Source organism: Schistocerca cancellata, chromosome 1, assembly GCF_023864275.1.
Source record: "Schistocerca cancellata isolate TAMUIC-IGC-003103 chromosome 1, iqSchCanc2.1, whole genome shotgun sequence".
Classification (NCBI taxonomy): Eukaryota; Metazoa; Arthropoda; class Insecta; order Orthoptera; family Acrididae; genus Schistocerca; species Schistocerca cancellata.
In genome coordinates this window covers 879,118,858-879,140,390 of record NC_064626.1, presented here as the reverse complement: position 1 = coordinate 879,140,390, position 21,533 = coordinate 879,118,858, and the positions used below count along the sequence as shown (strand labels likewise).

Here is a 21,533-nt window from a genome sequence, read left to right as displayed (position 1 = left end):
TACTGCCTTCATCCTATACTCAAGACCTGTATTTTTTTATGATTAGCAGTTATCTTTAAATTGGCCCAGTTTGCTCTCTTTGCATTAATCTCTGCTCTAGGACAGTGTTTCTCAAACTTTTTTTGTCATGGAATACTTTTGAAATTCTAAATATTTAAGGAGCCCTGAAATAAGCAAAACATGTTTTACATTCATTCTTTAATTATATTTGTTTAATGAAAATCATATTGTCACTTAGAAGAAGGCGTAGTTAGATGAATGATGAACACTAACTTCACTTAATAAAGGTTCATTAAGCACTTGCACATACAAGAGCACGGAGCGAACTGCCTCCAGCCAGAACACGTATGGTATATATACAGTTACAGAACATTTCAGTACACTTATTCTTGATATTTGTGGATACTTCTAGAATGTACTCGAACCGAATATAGAAATTAAAATTTTACAGTTCAGGTGAGTTTTGAACTCGCAACAGTCTAGTATCATAACCACAGTGACTATGCTACTTAGCTTCTTCTGTGACATTGCTACCTCCTTAAGAGAACAGCATCTCAGTGTTACGTCCTCCTAGTCCAGGAATGAATCATCGGTCCTGCATACTCCGACTCCCGATGACTGATGTTCGCCCTGGCAGTGATCTTCTTAGAACTTCCTTTGCGTACGCTCTTTGTCACCTTTCTGCTTTTACCTGTCGCTGGAGCTTCAGATTTACCCTGGGTTGCAGGATCCTTATAGGGCTTCATTCAAAGGACGTGGACCATATCTCTGATCTTTTGTCGTCTTGTGTCAGGGTGGAAATCTTCAACTTCATAAGTAACATCAAACTACTGTCTCACAACCTTATAAGGTCCAAAGTAGCGCCTGAGGAGCTTCTCAGAGTGGCCAACCTTCCAAACAGGAGTGAAGATCCATATGAGGTCACCGGGCTGGTAGACAACAGGGCGGTACCTTGCATCATACCTTCGGCAATCGTTTTCTTGAGCCTACAGTGTGCGGAGTTGAGCTAACTGCTGAGCTTCCTCAGCTCTGGTTAACACCTGGTCAATGTAGTCATCATCAGGATGTAACGGAAACACAGTGTCCATCATCATCGTCGTCGCCTCACAACCACGCACTAGGAAAAATGGTGTAAATCGTATGGTGTCTTGTTTGGCGATGTTGTAGGCAAACATCACGAAAGGTAGCACCTTATCCCAGTTGCTCCGCTCAGCACTGATGAACATTGATAGCTTGTCAGCCAAGGTCTTATTAAGGCATTCAGTAAGCACGTTAGTTTGCAGATGGTAGGCAGTCATCATATGATGAGTAATGTTGCACCAATGATTTATCTCTGTCACAAGATTCAATTGAAAAGCTTTCCCTCAATCCGTAATTAATGACCTTGGGGACTGTGCTTTAATACAATGTCTTCCACGATGAATTTGGCTACCTCAAATGCTTCATCTGTTTTCACAGCTTTTGTAATGGCATAGCATGTCAGATAATCAGTGCAAACAATAAACCACCTATTGCCACTAGCAGATGTTGGAAATTGTCCGAGGAGGTCAATACCAACATGCTGGAAAGGCGTTTCAGCTGGTGGAATTGGTATGAGTCAGCCACTGCCTTTCTCCTCTGGCACTCTCAACAGTGCAACACATAGTGATGGACACTTCTAAACAAACCTGGCCAGGAAAACCTCTTGTGGATGCTATCGTATGTCTTAATAAATCCTAAATGTCCAGCCTCAGGTGTGTCAGGGAATTTCTGTAGAACATTTAAGTGCATGTGTTTAGGAATCACTGGTAGCCACCTCTTTCCAAATGGATCAAAGTTTTTCTTCCAAAGTAATCCATTAACTACCTTAAATTGTCTTTTCACATCCTCTGACCAATTTAAGGTAAGGTAAAGATAATTTGAGATATCTTGGCGTCCTTTTGCTCAGCAGACAGATCCTGGAGTGCAGCAAGACAGTCACTATCTTCATCAAAGTATTGATGGTCTTGCACAGGGTTTTTTGAGAGACAGTTGGCATATTCGTGTTTTCTTCCAATTTTGTACACCATGGTAATGTTATACTCTTGAAGGCTTAGTGCCCACCTGGCGAGTCGTCCTGTTGGTTCCTTAAGATCTGTCAACCAACAAAGGGAATGATGGTCAATAACAACTGTGAATGGCCATCCATAGAGATACTGTCGAAATTTGTACATGCCCAGATCACAGCAAGACATTCTCATTCTGTAGTTGAGTAGTTTCTCTCAGCTTTTGTAAGTGTCCTAGAAGCAAAGGCTAACCTTCTCTTTTCCAGCCGAAATTTGCACCAGAACAGCACTGATCCCATACCCACTGACATCTGTGTGTAGTTCTGTAGGTGCTCTCTCATGCTACAGACCAAGTACAGGGTCAGCCATCAGAGCTTTTCACAGTGCATGGAAAGAATTAGCATTGGCTTTTAACAACTTTAGGAGTGGCCTGGCTTTTATACAAAAGTCTTTGATAAAACGACTGTAATAATAACATAATCCAAGGAAACTTCTCACGTCTCTAATACTTTTAGGAATAGTAAATTCTGTTATATACTAACTTCAACTTTCACAAGCATCATTCATCTGCCTAAGGGGATAGTTGTGGATCATGTTATTCCAGAGAATCTCATGTTTCACTACAGCTGAAAATGCAAGGTGTTATAGAATGTTTGAAAACTAATTATCCTGGCACTGAAAACTTCAGAATAGTTCAAAATAAAAAGTAATTTACTAATTGGAACAAGTCACTTGGTGATAACTGAGAAACATTAGTTCACTACAACGTTAACTTCCTTCAGGCTTCAATAACCATTTCTTTCTAACAGACAGCACTCATTACTAGAAATGTAACAGATAAACACTGCATACATCAAGTTAGCAGCAACAGGGACAAACACTACAAGTATGAATGCCAAGATTACACAAAACATAAATAAATACATAAAACTGTACAATGCTGTTGAAAAAAATCATGCACTGGTATTTTGCCAGACAAATTCATTTTTATACGTAATAAGTTTCCTTCTCAAAAAGATGATGAACATAGTTAAATTTGCAAAATTTATTTACTGATGTTAGTTAAATTGTGAAGTTCCTTTTTTCATTGCTATAGCAAAATCTAAGGTTTACTTCCCAGCATAATGAATATTTCAAATTAGACTTTCTTTTAATAACAAGACACTCTTTTCTTGTATTGATGGGAACAGGATCCTACTATTGGTAGTCATGGTGTAGGAAAATAATTAGCACTGGGTAAGAATTAAAGTTGATTAAAACTATAATGTAGAATGAATTTTTCTGTCTGCAGCAGATTGTGCACCAATACAAAACTTTGTAGGAGATTAAAACTATGAGCCAGACTGGGCTCAAACCCAAGGTCTTTGCATTTCATGGGCAAGTACTCTTCTGACTGTGCTACCAGAGCACACAGATCCTGGGTTTGAGTCTTGGTCCAATGCCCAATTTTAGTCTGCGAGGAAGTTTCAAAAACTGTAATGTTCAGTAAATGATTCTGCAAACTGGCTAGCCTTTGCAGTTCTAAACTTCTGAAATAGCACAGTCTTGCTTTGAGGTTGAGTTACAGTAGGTATAACGCAATGGTTTGGCAACAACAGTTAGTAGACAGAAGGGTCTTCTTCCATTTATGAACAGCATTTAAAATATTTGCCCCCACAGTACTTCTAATTTTGTATCGCCACCAAGTTCACACAATAAAATTTTGCAAGCACTTTCACAGATATGTCCAACTTCACTCATTGTTCCCTCAAACTCATCCATTTTCCTGCATTTATTTATTTCTGTTTATGTTAGTGATAATGCTTAAGTTCTTTGTGTATTCTGTAGTCACATTGATAATTGTTTCTTCTTTTAATTGGTTTGCGTATCACTCTCCGTGTTTTATACCTCCTGAAGTAGCACTGTCAAGCACTAATTTTATTTTATTTTATTATTTTTGTTTATTAATAGAAACTGTTATGTATGCATGCTGTTCCTATTTTGTGTTAGTTTTCTCCTGTCTACTCCATGCTCATTTATTTACTGTTAAAATTTTTTCTCAGTGCATTACTGCCACACTGTTGAAGATTTTACTTACTGTGTGTCTGTGCTTCAATCGAGACATGTAACTTCTCGTCCAATGTTGTTTACAAACATTGTAACTTCTTTGATGACAATACTCAGTAAATGTCTGCAGATGGCGTTGTACGCTGAAAACTGGTTAACACAATAAAAGTAATACTGTAGAACAAAAGCAGACTGGTGCTTTTCATTTATTATTTTGTGTACATGTTGTGTAGTGGTGATACATCCTAAAGCCCCAGATACAGGTTAATGAGAGGCTTATTCTGTATAACTGTATCTGCCTTCTGAGTACAGGGAAAGCCACACACAGTAGCTCAACAGCTGGTATTGAGCTAATGCATGTAGCTTGTTCTGTATTCAGGATTGTCCTCACCCGGGGCTGGAATAGCCACACAAATTGTATAATGTAACTGGATGGACAAAAAAATCTACTCACCAAGTGGCAGCAGAACACACAGAAAATGAGGTTATTAGTAGGAAAGCTTTCTGAGCCAGCGGCTTCTTCTTCCAGCAGAAGGGTTGAAGGGGAAGGAAAAGTGATAAAGGAAAAAGACTGGAGAGGTCTAGGAAAAGGGGTAGATTTTGGGTATCCTTTTCCTTCACCCCCTCCTCCTACCTCTTGGAAGAAGGAGCCACTGGCTCTCAAAGCTTGCCTAATTATAACAGTCTTTTATGTGTGTGTTCTGCTGCAGCTTGGTGAGTAGATTTTTCATCTATCCAATTACACTATATTGTCAAAAACTGACTGTTTTCATTGTCCCACACAAATTGTTTTATTAAACATCTTGATTGTTTTAACTATGCTCATTTCTGTGAAAAAAAAGTGTACTGCCTCCTGTCAATTCTTCCAGTTTAGTTATAAATTGGGACCTAAGTACTGGATGCACAAAGTACTCATTGTGTGTTAGAGCCTTTCACTGTGTAGGGCCACTACCCAGTCTTCAGACAAAAAATTATAAGTCTTTAGCAATACTGCAGAGAAGTAGTGTGGAAGCTGCCATAGAGCTTTGCATTAACAGCTATGGACTGGTAGTTGTTAGTGTGGCAACATGTGGGTCACAGTATCATATGCACCTTGAATTGTGAAGCAACAATTGTCACGTTCAGCATTAAGTGTGTAGAATTTCTGCCCCCACACCGGAATGAATCTCCTGTTATGCGAACTTGACTAGGTCCTAGATTTTAATGAAATAAATGGGCACCAGAGCCATATAAAGAAGTCTGGATTTTTAAGACATGGATCAGTAGCACTACCACAAAGCCAGAACTACACTGGACAGCGAGGCAACTGGGCACCACTTGTAGCAGCCCTGGATTCGAGACTGGACTGTGCTGACCTGTTGCCCATACCTCCTGTTGCTGACACTGAGTTCGTAGTGGGACTTGGTGCCACAGTGGCAGCCACAATCTGACTCCTGTCTAGAGCAGTAGATTTAGTCCTGCACACAGCATACTCCATGTCCACCACTGTGGCTGCATGTAGAGCTGAGTAGCCATTCCCTGAGCAAAACACCATTACAGCCCAACACACAGTGCCACTGACATCATTGGCCATGGTCTCCAAAGGCTCCCAGTCTTGGCAATACAGGGCACTGGCCCATCAGCTATGGGGGAAGCCACTGCCCATTCATCAGCATCACCCAGAAAAATGGAGAGAGGTACATGGGCCTCATTACATAATGTATTCAGGTTAATAAAAATTCTATGTGACTGTTAAGGGTTTGCCCGGGGCCCCATGGCCTGTCACCATCACTTGCTCATCCCCAGCATCCACAGCATGGTACAACTGTAACATATCATTTCACAAAATCCACGCAAGATAATGTTGAAGCATCTTAGAATTCTAACTATACTATTCCTGTAAATATACTCCCTTAGACAATTTCTGGTTGATTATGTGGTTTTATTCAAAAGAAATTGCAGCAGTCGCTCATGAAAACTATTTGCACCTGGATATCACTTCCTTAATCAATGAACAGAAATTCTGTAGATTCTGTTTTTGTAGCCTAAAGCAAAACTGAAAAGTTTGAGTGATAGAACCAATTTAAGTTGAAGGGCTTTTTTGGGGTGCCAGTGCTTCTATTCTTACAAGAGCTCCTCATAGTGGTCTGATGTATTATTTACTTGTATATGATTGCAAATCATGCATTTGTGGTTTTTTTCTTTTAAAAAATCTCTTATTATTCTGTGAATTATGTACTGATTCAATGATGAATTAGGTTTGCCTGACATGGTGTCATGCAGTTTGAGGAAAAAAAGAAAAACTGAATAAGACTAGTGTCCTCAATATCACAAATTTATGCATATTACATCAATATCACTCCAACATAGAAATAACTCTCATTGTTGCTAACACCCACTCACCATCTCTGAAGATTGTAGAAATGTATATATTGTTAACAATGAGTACATATCAAAAGTAAATGCACCAACTGAACATGGAAGTGCAGTCAAATCACCATCAATCAAAGGATATATTTTATTTTATTTTTATTCATTCTTTTACTTACTTATTTTTTAATCAGAGAAGCCATTGCATACCTTCATTATGTCACACTAAAATAATTAACTAATAGCAAAATATGACAATTCGACTGTACAGTTGAGAATGAAATGTATGAACTGTGAATTAGTTAACAGACTAAAGGTTTCCTGGTACCTGCCATTTAAATATTGTATTGCCCTCCTTAGAGATTATTTTAAGTTAAATATACCAGAAAAAAAGTTTGTCTTTTTTCCTGAAAATGTTCCAAGGAATCTACTTTTCCACTGAAAGCGTTAGTTCACTTAATGCGACTCACATATGGTTTGCAGAAGGCACTTATTGAAAACAAGTTGTTGTGTATATGACTTCAGATAGCTAGAATTCAGTAAAATATCTCATCACTGTGAAAATAATTTTTATTTCTGGATAAAGTCTCATCTGTATTTTCAGTTTACAAGTTTTGACTATTTCAAGTGGCCATCTTCAGGTCACTGTTTTCCAGAAGTACTTTGCATTGCCACTGGCCATCCAGTGCAACACAGTGATCTGAAAACATATAAATGATTCTGTCATCTTCTATCTACCTTCTTCTATCTTCTATCCATACATATGTCAATTGAAGTCCCCTACCATGGTTCTGTCAATTCAGGCTAATCTCAAGAGCTACCATAGGGATTTTAATATGGTTTTCAGTAGTAGACTGGCTGATTTGTGAGGAAGTTTTATGTATCTGATTTATAAATATTTCATGCCAGTTGGCTGAAGTATGATGAATTAAAGTCTCCCGACACTGTGAAAATGATGCCATTGTCATCATGTGGTGAATGGCAGAACTCCTTGGAACTGCAGTTGGTCATGCAGTACTCTATACGTACCGTTATGTGGCAGAAAATGCTTGGTACCAATGTTATGTTGAAGAGAGTGCTTGGTACTGATGTTACATGCAGTGAGTGTTTTGCACTAACGTTGTGTGCAAAGGTTCTCCATACCAGTGTTGTATGCAGAGATTGTTTCGTACCAGTGTTGCATGATAAAGGGTGCTTCGTACCAAAGTTACATGGCAGCAGCTGCTTTCAACCGATGTTACATGGCAGAGGACGCTTCATACCAGTGTCACACAGCAGAGGGCACTTCATACCAATGTTACACAACAAAAGGCACTTCATACCAATGTTACACAGCAGAAGGCACTTCATACCAATGTTACTTGGCAGAGGGCACTTTGTACCAATGCTGTGTGGCGAACGGTGCTTCCTGCCAATTTTACGTGGCAGAGGGTGATTTGTAACGATGTTATGTGGCAGAAGATTCTTTGTACCAGTGTCACTTGGCAGAGGATGCTGTATACTGATGTAGTGTGGCAGAGTGTGCTTTGTATGTGTTTCAAGCTGGACAGCGCTTCGTACTAATTGTGCATAGCAGAGGATGCTTTATAGTGACGTTACTTTGGAAACGGTGGGAAAAGCTCACACAGAAAATGTAGCTTGTGCAAGAGTGGTGCTTGTGTAGGACTGCCAGAAAGTGACCGTAGCTCCTGCCGAACTCAGTTTTGTTAGGCAGAGGGCACCTTACTGACACTGCAGCTGGTCGGACAGGTAGGTGTGGTATCTCGCAGCTCTCATCATAGTTATGAATTGTCATTTCAAATGCCAATTAAATGTGGAATAGATAACATTTGTGCCTCCAGAGAACTTCCTTTGTGTGTGCTGATTAAATGTTTGTTATATGAAAGTTATTATATTCACTTACCTAATATCATTCTCTGAATTTTTATAACTCTGTGCAGTGGCCTGTCAATAAAATTACTGCTGTGTCATACAAGTCATCCAGATGTAGATACCTAGTGTTACCTCATGGTGGTTCACTAGTCTAGAAATAAACATCACTTTATTAATTGTAGTTGTCATAGTGTACTCCAAATGATAAAAATTATATACTTCATAAAATATTTGTTGATTTTAGACAGCTATTGTTACATTGACATATCTTTTTCTGTAATTACACATGCTAACAAGTACAAGCAGAACAGTCAAGATATACTGATGCAATGTGAGAAAAAGCCACCCAGTTTTACGAACAGAAATAGGATAAAGGGCATTCCATTCATATAAACCTGAGGTTGATTTGTAAGGCATCACTCAGCTGCTGGGGCATTGTGATAGCAGTGCTTTGTGCTTCTGGTCATTTTGATAAATATGCAATTGCACTCTTATCATTAATGTAATTACTGTATGCTGTTGCTTGGAGAGTTGGTAGGTTAACATATAATAGCAAAAGTCACCACATTACATCATAAAATGTAATTTAATGACCATCGATTTACTTTCAAATTATGGGTAGCTTTTGGAGGTCAAGATGGTGTTATCGATGAGCAACTAGAGCCAGGGGTAATTGTTACCTCTTATTTACACCTTGCTACAAAATGGTTCAAATGGCTCTGAGCACTATAGGACTTAACATCTGAGGTCATCAGTCCCCTAGAACTTAGAACTACTTAAACCTAACTAACCTAAGGACATCACACACATCCACGCCTGAGGCAGGATTCGAGCCTGCGACTGCAGTGGCCGCGCGGTTCCAGACTGAAGCTCCTAGAACCGCACGGCCACATCAGCCGGCTCCCTGCTACAACAGACAACAGACAGCAGAATACAGATCAGCTGGAGCATGTTTCCCAGGAAACAATAAGATGGAGAAATTCAATACACACTACTCATATTGACGATATTAGACAAGGAAAGTTGCTGCTCACCTTATAGCGGAGATCCTGAGATGCAATAAGCACAACAAAAAGATTCACACAATTATAGCTTTCAGCCATTAATTCCTCTGTCAACAACAGACACACATATACACACACATTCATGCAAATGCAACTCACACACATGTCTGCAGTCTCAGGCAACTGAAATCACACTGCAAAATTAAAAGCATATCTTCACTTATCATATGATGCACTGATAGAAAAAAATGCAACACCAAGAAGGAGTTGTGTGACATAAATGAAAGTTGGTAGGTGTGTTTTGTAGTGGACTGACCCGACAGCCAATCCACTATGACTTGTAGCCGAATAGCACGCGTTTAAGCTCATGCAGGCTGGCGTGAGGTCTGGAACAGGTCAGAGAAATAAGGCTAGCCAAACAAGAGTAACTGGTAGAATACTTAACTTTAATCCACAATTGGTGAACATCGCTCTTGTTGATACATTATATAATCTCAATATAAACTGGTCATGGCGCCTTGCTAGGTCGTAGCAAATGACGTAGCTGAAGGCTATGCTAACTATCGTCTCGGCAAATGAGAGCGTATTGGTCAGTGTAGCTTCACTAGCAAAGTCGGCTGTACAACTGGGGTGAGTGCTAGGACGTCTCTTTAGACCTGCCGTGTGGCGGCGCTCGGTCTGCAATCACTGACAGTGACGACACGCGGGTCCGACGTATACTAGCGGACCGCGGCCGATTTAAAGGCTACCACCTAGCAAGTGTGGTGTCTGGGAGTGACACCACATTCCTCCCCCGCAAATCGGCGTACGGTTGTATTATAAGGCTTCCGCCCGCCATGGGGAGGACCCCGTGTTGACGTATGCGACGAGGTGGGAAGCCTAACAACAGGCGAGGCTGTGCCACCCGCACCCGGCCATTTGGTCCGAGGGGAGCTAGGGAACGCCTGAAAACCTAGTCCAGGGTGCACGCCAACATGCGGTGTATGCGCCCATAGATAGTCAGGAGGGGCCGAAGGGTCGACCTCCATCAAGTCGGAGCACCCAACGGGCGAAGACGACATCTGGTCCGGAGCGGGCAAGAGTTCCATGTCGGAGGACAACTGGTCACGGGAAGCGATCGGCGGCGCGTGACCCAGGGAGGCGCCCGGCGGTTGCAGCGACGCGTCCACTGTGGGCGGCGCCGGCGAGAGAACAGGCGGCGGCGGTGGTGGTGGCGGCGCGTCGCCATGGGGCAAAATGGAAGGCAGCGTCAGTAACACCTGGGGATGAGGCGAGCCAGTAGATGGGTCCCCAGGGCGCTGATCGGACGGCACCGTCGCTGAAAGCAGACGGGGAGCGGCAGATCCTGTGCGACGACAGAGGCGCAGCTGATTGAGATGCCGACGCACCTCACCAGAGGCCCCCGAAACCAGATACATAGCGCGGCCGAGGCAGCGAAGAATGCGCCCTGCGAGCCAACGCCGTGAACCTCGATAGTTGCGATAGTATACAACGTCACCTGGAGCAAAAGCAGGTGTCTGCCGCTGCACAGGTACCTGATGTGGCGGATGTAGTAAAGACATCAAGGTTCGATGAGGGCGACCCTGAAGCAGCTCAGCCAGCGAGCGACCATCTCGGGGCTGAGAGCGATACGAGGACAAAAAGAGCAACAATGCGTCCTCCCGAGAATGCGACTCTTTCAGCTTCAACCAGCTTCCTGACCAAACGTTCAGCGGCACCATTTGACTGTGGCGAAAACGGCGCGGACGTCAGATGTTGAATACCATTGGCCTTGCAGAATGACTGAAATTCTGCGGACGTGAATTGTGGGCCATTGTCGGAAACAATAGTCTGCGGAAGGCCTTCAATGCAAAAGATAGCGGACAACGCTTGGATGGTGGCAGAAGACGTCATGGAAGACATCTGGACAACAAAAGGAAAATTACTGAATGAATCGACAACAACCAACCATCGAGCATTCCAGAATGGACCAGCAAAATCGATGTGTAAGCGTTGCCAAGGGGTAGTGGCTTTTGGCCTTGCAAAGAATTTCCGTGGTGATGCGAATTGTTGTTCGGCACACGCCATGCAAGAAGAGCACATATTCGTAATTGCAGCATCGATTCTGAACCAAGTACAGTGCTGACGAGCAAGTTGTTTCGTTCTCACTATACCCCAATGTCCTTGGTGGAGAAGCTTTAAGACAGAGGACTGTAATGAACGTGGGACCACGACCCTGGACTGATCATTATCAGAACACAACAGCAAAACACCACGTCGAACAAAAAGTCTCTCCTTGTGAGCAAAAAATCGGCGATCCAACGGATCCTCAATCCTTGACTTTGACAAGAGCCATTGCGTAGCAACAAAACGCAACACGGTAGCAAGGACAGGGTCAGCTGCTGTGGCTGTAGCTACATGACGAAAATCAATCGGAAACGATTCGACCACGTCATCAGTTTCCGCGTCAATGAACATGCAAGCAAGTTTGGAGGAATCGAATGCTCTATCCTCAGCAACAGGCAAACGGGACAACGCATCGGCGTTTCCGTGCTTAGCAGTGGACCAATACAAGATATCGTAGCAGTACTGCAAGAGGAAAATAGACCAGCGAATGAATTTCTGCACTGTACGTGGAGGTACAGTCTTGTGTGGATGAAAAAGCGACGTCAAGGGTTTATGGTCTGTGATGATGGTAAAGTGACGACCATACAAGAAATCATGAAACTTAGTAACACCAAATATGAGAGCCAAAGCTTCTTTCTCGATCTGAGAATAATTTAGTTGCGCAGACGAGAGCAATTTGGACGCAAAGGCAATAGGGCGATCATGTGATCCATCTTTGTGCGCAAGCACAGCACTGATCCCGAAATCCGATGCATCCACCATCAACAAAAGGGGTTTCAGGGGATCGAATGGCGTAAGGCAAGTAGTGGAAAGCAACGCCGATTTCAACTGGCGAAAGGCGCGTTCGCATTCCGGCATCCAGACGAATGGAACACCTTTACGGCATAAGCGATGAAGCGGAGCTGAAATGGAAGAGGCGTGTGGCACATATTTGTTATAATAATTAATTTTTCCAAGCACACTCTGTAGCTGCTTCAAATTCTGCGGCGAAGGCAAGTCTTGTATGGCACGGAGGTGTTCTGAACCGGGATGTATGCCTTGGACATTGAGTACATGTCCCAGATATGGCAATTCACAAGCAAAAAATACACATTTGTCCTTCCGCAAGTGAAGACCATGTTGTTGCAAGACCTGAAATAATGTTCTGAGATTGGCTAAATGTTCTTCTTCCATCTTTCCGGAGATCACAATATCGTCCAGATAGTTTGCTGCAGTAGGGACCGACGCACAAACAGTTTGTAGATATTGCTGAAACAATGCAGGGGCGGATGCACACCCGAATGGCAGTCTTTTGAATCGGTACAAACCAAGATGCGTGTTAACCACCAATACACGCTGGGATTCTTCGTCCACCGGTATTTGCAAGTACGCATCTACTAGGTCCAACTTCGAAAAATATTGACCCGGGCACAGTTTGTCGAAAAGATCTTCCAGGCGGGGTAAAGGAAAAGTTGCAATCACTAGTTGTGGATTCACTGTTGCCTTGAAGTCCACGCAAAGTCTCAATTTTCCCAAAGGTTTTTGCAAAATTACTAAGGGTGATGCCCAGAGGGAAGCCTGCACACGTTCAATGACACCTTGTGATTCCAATTCGTGTAATGTTGTTGCGACCTCATCATGCAATGCATGGGGAACATTGCGCGCTCTGAAAAATTTTGGTTGCGCGTTTACTTTCAGTTCCAAATGTGCTTCATAGTTCTTAGCGCAACCAAGGCCCGGTGCAAAAATGTCTGTAAATTCTGCACATAGATGAGAAACACTGGCTGAAGGCAGAGTCTGGTTCACTGATATGACCTGATTGACGATAGACAAATTAAACAACTGAAATAAATCTAAACCAAACAAGTTCACTGCAGAAGAAGAATAAAGTACGTAAAATGATACAAGTTTTGTTTGTCCCTTGTATGTTGCAAGAACGCTGCACTGTCCTAACACAGGGATAGCTTGTCCTGAATAACTAGTTAGCTTAAAATTTGTGGCACGCAACGTAGGTTTGCCCAGCTGTTTGTACATGTCGTGATTGATTAGGGAAACCGCAGCTCCAGTATCGAGCTGAAATGGGATCACGTTGCCATGAATGTGCAAGTCTACAAAAAGTTTATTGTCCTGCTGACGAAAAGAGCGACAGTCTCGTGCAACGTGAACTGACACTGGTACAGAATCACTTGCGGCTTGACGGGATGTCCGTCGATGTCGACGCACACTTTTTGTGGGACGAACACAGTCACTGTTAGAGAGAGTGGCTCTGGGCGGAGTGGAATGAACTACATGAATGTCCATGGGTGAAGGTTCACGAGCCTGAGTATTCTTGGTTCGATTCCGATTCCGGCACGAAGCAAAGGGCCTGGAATGGTTGTGTGTCCAATCCGAGCTTTTTCTGGCAAACACTTTGAACATGGCCTTTCTTATTACATAAAAAGCAAAGAGCTTGGCGTTACGGGCAATTCTCATACGAATGTCTAGTAGTACACCGCGGGCATGATTTCACTGCGTTTGCTTGCTTGCGCGGCACACGTGGCTGCGCGGACGGGCGCGAGGGCTGTGTACTGATCCGTGCAGCTCGCCCGGTGGGCCGGTTAACGTGACACATGGCTGGCGAAGTTTCAAATGATTCCAGAGCAAGGTCAAGTGTGTCCTGCCGATCCAATATGTCCAGCACTTGTTGAAGGGAGGGATCGACTAGTTTCAAAATCTGTTCCTGTATACGAACATCAGAAACGTTCTGTGCAATTGCATCACGTACCATAGTATCTGAATAAGGGAGGCCACATTCACACTCAAAAGCACAATCCCTTGTAAGGCCTTGCAAAGTTGCAACCCACTCCCGATCAGTCTGACCGGCCGTACGTTTTGTACGAAAGAACGTATACCTTTTTGCAATGACATTGACTGATTCTTTGATATAGGCATCTAAAGCAGACAAAATTTCATCGTAGGACAGAGTTGCTACGTCGTGTCGGGGAAACAATTTCACTATCACTCGGTAGGTGGCCACTCCTACACAAGAAAGGAGATAAGGCTGCCGCCCATTACCTTGAATTCTGTAGGCGGCGAGGTGGAATCCAAATTGGCGTGACCACTCCGTCCAGCTTTCCAGTGCAGCATCAAAAGGACGAAAAGGTGGTGCAACTCCATTTTGTGGCTGCGGTAGCGGTGAAGCGGCGGCGGCCGCATCGTTTTTCATTGCACGTTGACCCTGGAGGAGCTGTCCAAGGGCATCCAATAAGGCCTGCGTCTGCTGATTCTGCAAGCGATAAAATTTGGACAGTACATCTGGAGATTGTGGCGAAGCCATGACACAAGTAATTTAAGCAAGTATAAAGAAAAAGACCGTTTTTATCCTCGTCGCCAACTGTAGTGGACTGACCTGACAGCCAATCCACTATGACTTGTAGCCGAATAGCACACGTTTAAGCTCACGCAGGCTGGCGTGAGGTCTGGAATAGGTCAGAGAAATAAGACTAGCCAAACAAGAGTAACTGGTAGAATACTTAACTTTAATCCACAATTGGTGAACATCGCTCTTGTTGATACATTATATAATCTCAATATAAACTGGTCATGGCGCCTTGCTAGGTCGTAGCAAATGACGTAGCTGAAGGCTATGCTAACTATCGTCTCGGCAAATGAGAACAGCGTATTGGTCAGTGTAGCTTCACTAGCAAAGTTGGCTGTACAACTGGGGCGAGTGCTAGGATGTCTCTTTAGACCTGCCGTGTGGCGGCGCTCATTCTGCAATCACTGACAGTGGTGACATGCGGGTCCGACGTATACTAGCGGACCACGGCCGATTTAAAGGCTACCACCTAGCAAGTGTGGTGTCTGGCGGTGACACCACATGTTTCTACATCTGAAAAAAGATATCTATTCCAATTGCATGCTAGTAGTGCCACTAGGATGATGCAAATCATGTTTGCTTTAAATTCACACTGTAACAGCTGTGACCATTACTTACCTTTGAGACTGGATGTTGTAAGTTGATATTAGTCAAGAATGCCTGCAAGGTGACAAGACGCCATTATCAACACGTCACTGAGGTTGTGTAATAGGGCTGTCAGAAACAGCAAGTTCCTTCTGCCATGGTACATGATTGCTGGCAGCAGTGGTCACGAGAATATAGAATCGCAAGAAGACCGGGCTCCAGATGGCCACTTGGTGCTACTGAGAGGGAAGACCGTGATGTTTGGTGTATGGCTCTGACACATTGTACTGCATCAGCAGTAGCAGTTTGAGTAGCAGTTGCAAATTAGTTACTTCAAGGACAGCTCTGAACCAGGTGCCGTGTAGCATGCATTCCGTTGACCGCAAACAACTGCCATTTGCGACTTCTGTGGTGTCAAGCAACAGATCATTGGAAGGGCAGAGTGGAGGTCTGTTGTGTTTTCCGATGAAAGCTACTTCAGCCTCGGTGCCAGCGATGACCATTTGTTGGTTAGGAAGAGGCCAGTTGAGGACCTGCAAGCAACCTGTCTGCATGCTGGATAGACTGGACCTACACCTGGAGTTATGGTTTGCGGTGCCATTTCATATGACAGCAGGAGCTTTGTCGTGGTTATCCCGTGCACCCTGACTGAAAGTTTGTGCATAGATCTGACAATTTGACCTGTTGTGCTGCAATTCATGAACAGTATTCCAGGGGGTGTTTTCTAACAGGATAATGCTCACCCACATACCATTGTTGTAACCCAACATGCTCTGAAGAGTGTTGACACGGTGGCTTGATCTACTCATCACCAAGTGTGTTTCCAATTGAGCATGTATGGAACATTGTCAGACGACAACTCCAGTGCCACCCGCAACCAGCATTGACAGTCCCTGTATTGACTGACAATATGCAACTGGTATAGAACTCCATCCCACAAACTGACAACTGGCACATGTACAATGCAATGCAATGCAATGCAATGCATGCATGTTTTTGTGCTTGCATTCAACATTCTACTGAATACACCAGTTTTTAATGTACCACCATATGGCTTATCTTGCACTTATATTAACCTGTGATCTTTCAATGTTAATAACTTAAATTGTTATCTAAACAAATGTATTCCCAAAATTTCATTACTCTACATTAATTATTTTTTAGTGTTACGATTTTTCTTCTGTCAATGCATATTATTTGAGTTATGAATTATTTCGGTAATGAATTGTTCTCATTTATTAACATAATGTGTGTTTAATTTATTTCTGCAGGATTCATGAGTGTGTTATCATTCTTGGAGCTACTAGATGACAAGAATACATATGCAGAGCTGTTGCCAGTTACACCAGTGTTCAGGCACAGAAAAAACAAGGATGATGTAGCAGGTTATTATTCTGACATCATCATTCACATTGATGGCAAGTAAGTAAAGAGGAAATTTCTGTCTATTGATTAGTTTGTATACATACACTATGTGATCAAAAGTATCAGGACATCTAGCTGACTATGACTTACATGTTCGTGTCACCCTCCATCAGTAATGCTGGAATTCAGTATGGTGTTGGCCCACCCTTAGCCTTGATGACAGCTTCCACTCTTGCAGGCATATGTTCAATCAGATGCTGGAAGGTTCCTTGGGGAATGACAGCCCATTCTTCATGGAGTGCTGCACTGAGGAGAGACATTGATGTCAGTTGGTGAGGCCTAGCACAAAGTCGGTGTTCCAAAACATCTCAAAGGTGTTCTATAGGATTCAGGTCAGGACTCTGTACAGGCCAGTCCATTAGAGGGATGTTATAGTTGTGTAACCACTCTGCCACAGGCCGTGCATTATGAACAGGTGCTCGCTCAATCATGTTGAAAGATGCAGTTGCCATTCCTGAATTGCTCTCCAACAATGGGAAGCAAGAAGGTGCTTAAAACATCAATGTAGGCCTGAGCTGTGATGGCGCCGTGCAAGACCACAAGGTGTGCAAGTCCCCTCCATGAAAAACAGGACCACACCGTAATGCCACTGCCTCCGAATTTCACTGTTGGCACTACACATGCTGGCAGATGATGTTCACTGGGCATTCGCCATACCCACACCCTGCCATCGGATCGCCACAGTGTGTACTGTGATTTGTCACTCCACACAATGTTGTTCCAGAGTTCAATTTATGCTCCTTACACCAAGTGAGGTGCCGTTTGGCATTTACCGGCATGATGTGTGGCTTATGAGCAGCTGCTCCACCATGAAATCCCCGTTTTCTGATCTTCTGCCTAACTGTCATAGTACTTGCAGGGGATCCTGATGCAGTTTGGAATTCCTGTGTGATGGTCTAGATAGATGTCTGCATATTACACATTACAACCATCTTCAACTGTCTACAGTTTCTGTCAGTCAGCAGACGAGGTCAGACTGAACGCTTTTGTGCTGTACGTGTCCCTTCATGTTTCCACTTCACTATCACATCGGAAAAAGTGGACCATAGGATGTTTACGAGTGTGGAAATGTCACGTACAGATGTATGACTCAAGTGACACCCAATCTCCTAACAATGTTTGAAGTCTGTAAGTTCCGCAGAGTGCCCCATTCCGCTCTTTCACAATGTCTAATAACTACTGAGGTCACTGTTATGGAGTATCTGGCAGTAGGTGGCAGCACAATGTACTTAATATGAAAAACCCATGTTTTTGTGGGTGTCCAGATACTTTTGATCACATAGTGAATAGTGTGAATAGTGAATAGTGTTTTATTCATCTAATAACATAAAATTTCTAATCATATGATTAGTGTACAGGAGACACATCAAAAAAATGGATAACACAACTTAGGCCTAATTGGTACAAAGAATTTTAACATTAATATAAACTTTTATTTTTCTTTCCTCCCTTTTGTGAAGGACAGCTACATTTACACACAAGACTATATGTAAATTTATCCTGCTCAAATGTTCAGTTCATCCTTCATGAACTCCTCAACAGTGTAGTAGCAGTGTTTGACAAGTATATCATATAGCTTTGTTTTCAGTGTCTCTAGGTTCATACTCAGAACATTCTTTCCTTTTACCTTGTTATGAATTTTCATTGCCATATACTGAGGAGACTGCGCATATAGGTTTAAGCGATGAGTGGGAAGCATAAAATTGTCTTTGTTTCTCATGTTATACGAGTGATTGAAACAGTTTTTCTTGAATAACTCTAAATTGCTGTGTAGAAAGATGATAATATCATATATGTATAAGGAGGGAACTGTTAATAACTGTTGTTTTTCAAATACTGGGTGACGTGATGTCCTTGGATGGTCAGTACACATGTTCCTTATTATTCTTTTCTGTAACTTTAGTATGCACAATATATTGCTTGAATTTCCCCAAAAAATAATACCATTCCTTACAACTGATTAAAAGTAGCTGTGGTATGCAATTTTCCTTGTATTCATGTCTGTTGCACCAGCTAATATTGCATAGCAAATGCAAAGCTACATAATTTAACAGGTAGTCAACATGTTTATTCCAATTTAAATTTTTATCTAGGTTTAACCGTAAAAACTTCACACAATCCACTTCTTCTATATCCTGCTTTTTATGAGTTATTGTAATTTCTTGGGGATTTTACTGTTTTGTTCTGAATTGGACCATGTGGGGATGTTCAATCTTAATCCATTCAGTTGGAACCATGTTTCTAGTTTGTTCATTTTGTTTGTTATGTAGAGAGGATGTTTTCTGGCTCCTGGTTTTCAATTAATACAGATGTGTCATATGCAAATAAAATTGATGGAGCATTTATATTGTTCGGTAAATCATTAACATAGAACAAAAACAAAATAGGTCCTAGAATCGAGCCTTGAGGGACACCTTGGGCTACTGTTTTCCATTTTGAATAGTAATTTTCTGCATTTGATGAGACAATCACTCTTTGTTTCCTATTTGATAAGAATGAAGTAAGCCAATTTAGAACATTACCCTTGATCCCATATTTGTTAAGCTTATAGATGAGCAGTGCATGATTTACAGAGTCAAAGGCTTTTGTGAGATCACAAAAGATTCCTGCAACTTCATTATGGTTGTCTAATGATGTGCTGATCTTGTTGATAAACTTGTTAATTACATCAATAGTACTTTTGCCACGCTGGAAACCAAATTGGTTTTCTGTAATAATATCATATTTCTCCATAAAATTTCGAATCTGCATAGCAGCAGCATTTTCAAAGATTTTTGATAGGACTGGAAGGAGGGAGATGGGACGATAATTCCCCACATCCTCTCTTGACCCTGTTTTGAGCAACGGTTTTACTTCTGCATACTTCAGCACCTCTGGGAAGCTTCCTTGTTCAAAAGATTGGTTTATTATTTTAGATAGTGGGTATCCTATTATTTTACACACAAATTTAAGGACTTTTGCTGGTATTCCATCCCAACCTGCAAATTTTTGTTTTTTAGTTTTAATATAATTTTTTCTACATCTATTGTTGAAGCTGTTTTGAATTTTGTGAGGCGTTCAGAATTATGATTTAGTCCAAAGGAACATACATTGTTCTCATAATCTGCAACATTAACCTCTGGTTTCACTACATTAAAGAACAACTCATTGAAGCATTCTGAAATCTGAGCCGGAATTACAGTGATCTCATCTTCAAGCTTAATTGTACTAATTCCATGTCTAGAGGGTTTGATACCTAATTCATGTTTTAGAACTGACCACACTGCCTTTGATTTATTCTCATGTTTTAAGATAAATTTATTATTTGTCATTTGCCTTGCTGCTTTGACAACTTTCTTAAATGTACTTTTCTATCGTTTAACATATTCAATAAATTCAATTTTTTTATTATGTCTTAGTTCCTTATGTAGCTGCCTTTTCTTAGCACTGGGGATTTTTATACCTTTGGTGATCCATTTTAATTTTGTCATTTTATTAAAATAAGTGTATATTGGCTAATGTATAAATGCTATCTAGTCTAAATGGTGCATATGATTTCAAAACCTTCTGTCTCTGAATAATATATATTTGTTAAACTTAACATTAGAATTGTGATGTGGATTATTCCTTGAACAATTCAGTTAAAAAAACTGTAAGGAAGAAACTAGAAATATTCTTTTTTAAGTTACCGGATGCAAATGCTTTCACTCTCTCCTAAACATAGCTCACTTATATCAAGTGCGTTGTTGAAGAGTGAAAGTACATATTTTATTGAATAAATCACTGAACATATAAACAAAGCATTAACATGAGTAGGTACAAAGAACCAAGTGAAAGCATGCTGTACTACAAAGATAAAAAACACAAATCCAAGAACCAGTGACTAAGAGGTAATTGTACACTGTTGACCACTGTCTGGGTGTGAAGTCACAACAGTCCCCCTCCCCTCCCCCCCCCCCTCACCCCCTGCAGTGCAGAGCACTGGGAGGTGAGGGTGTGAGCGATGATATAATTCTACAGCTGGGCATGACCAGTCATTCTACAGCAACGCAGAGCATGACTGGACCGTTTTCTCCGTTGTCCTCTTCTGACCAGGTATTGTGATGCCAGGTTATTTGTGAAGAACAATTGGGCCATGTCTCATAGGATGAAGATCATGTTGGCCTCCCTCTTGCTGTCAAAGTTGAGTTGCGATGTGGATGGTCTTTGGGAGTGCAGATCCTATTCTCAGACATCCAGTTGTCTGCTATGTGCAGATGACAAAAATGGTCTGCAGAACCTATGATTTTTATAAATGTTTAGCTTGTTAATTTTGTGTTTCACTACTGTAGGAACAACATAATTGTGGTACTCAGCTTTCATGTCAATTGGGTTATGTCTTCCCAAGTTACTACAGGTTTTTATGATTTACAGAAAATGTGCGAGTTCCCTGGTATGGAGTAATCTACATCTCCGTGTGTATTGATGTTTTACTATTTAGATGTACAAATGCCAGGAATTCAATGCACGCATGCTGTTTTATATCAATTTTTAATATCGTGCACTACTGGTATTTTATGTACAGACTTACAAAATTTCTGATGAAATTTGGAGAATGGTTCTTATTTCCACCAAGCCTGAAGCTTCTGCTTTTGCATTATTTTTTATGTATTCCTCTGACTGCTATATATGATATCTTGATACACTTTGCTGTTTTTTGTTCTGTATAGGGTTATTTTCTGAAAAGATGTAACAATTCAATGGAAAGTAGGGAATTCTCTACTGAACATATGCAGATGGAAAATGAGCAGTTGGGAAACTGTATAC

At 41.7% G+C, this 21,533-nt stretch overlaps 1 protein-coding gene across 1 annotated transcript in view; it reads left to right on the top strand.

Moving 5' to 3' along the window:
* The window catches only part of LOC126190448 (uncharacterized), a 167,523-nt gene that overhangs the window by 123,942 nt on the left and 22,048 nt on the right, over window positions 1–21,533 (top strand). The window contains exon 3 of the mRNA XM_049931022.1: window positions 16,595–16,745. Within this exon, the coding sequence (XP_049786979.1) occupies window positions 16,595–16,745 (151 nt within the window). The remainder of the gene's footprint in view (window positions 1–16,594; window positions 16,746–21,533) is intronic.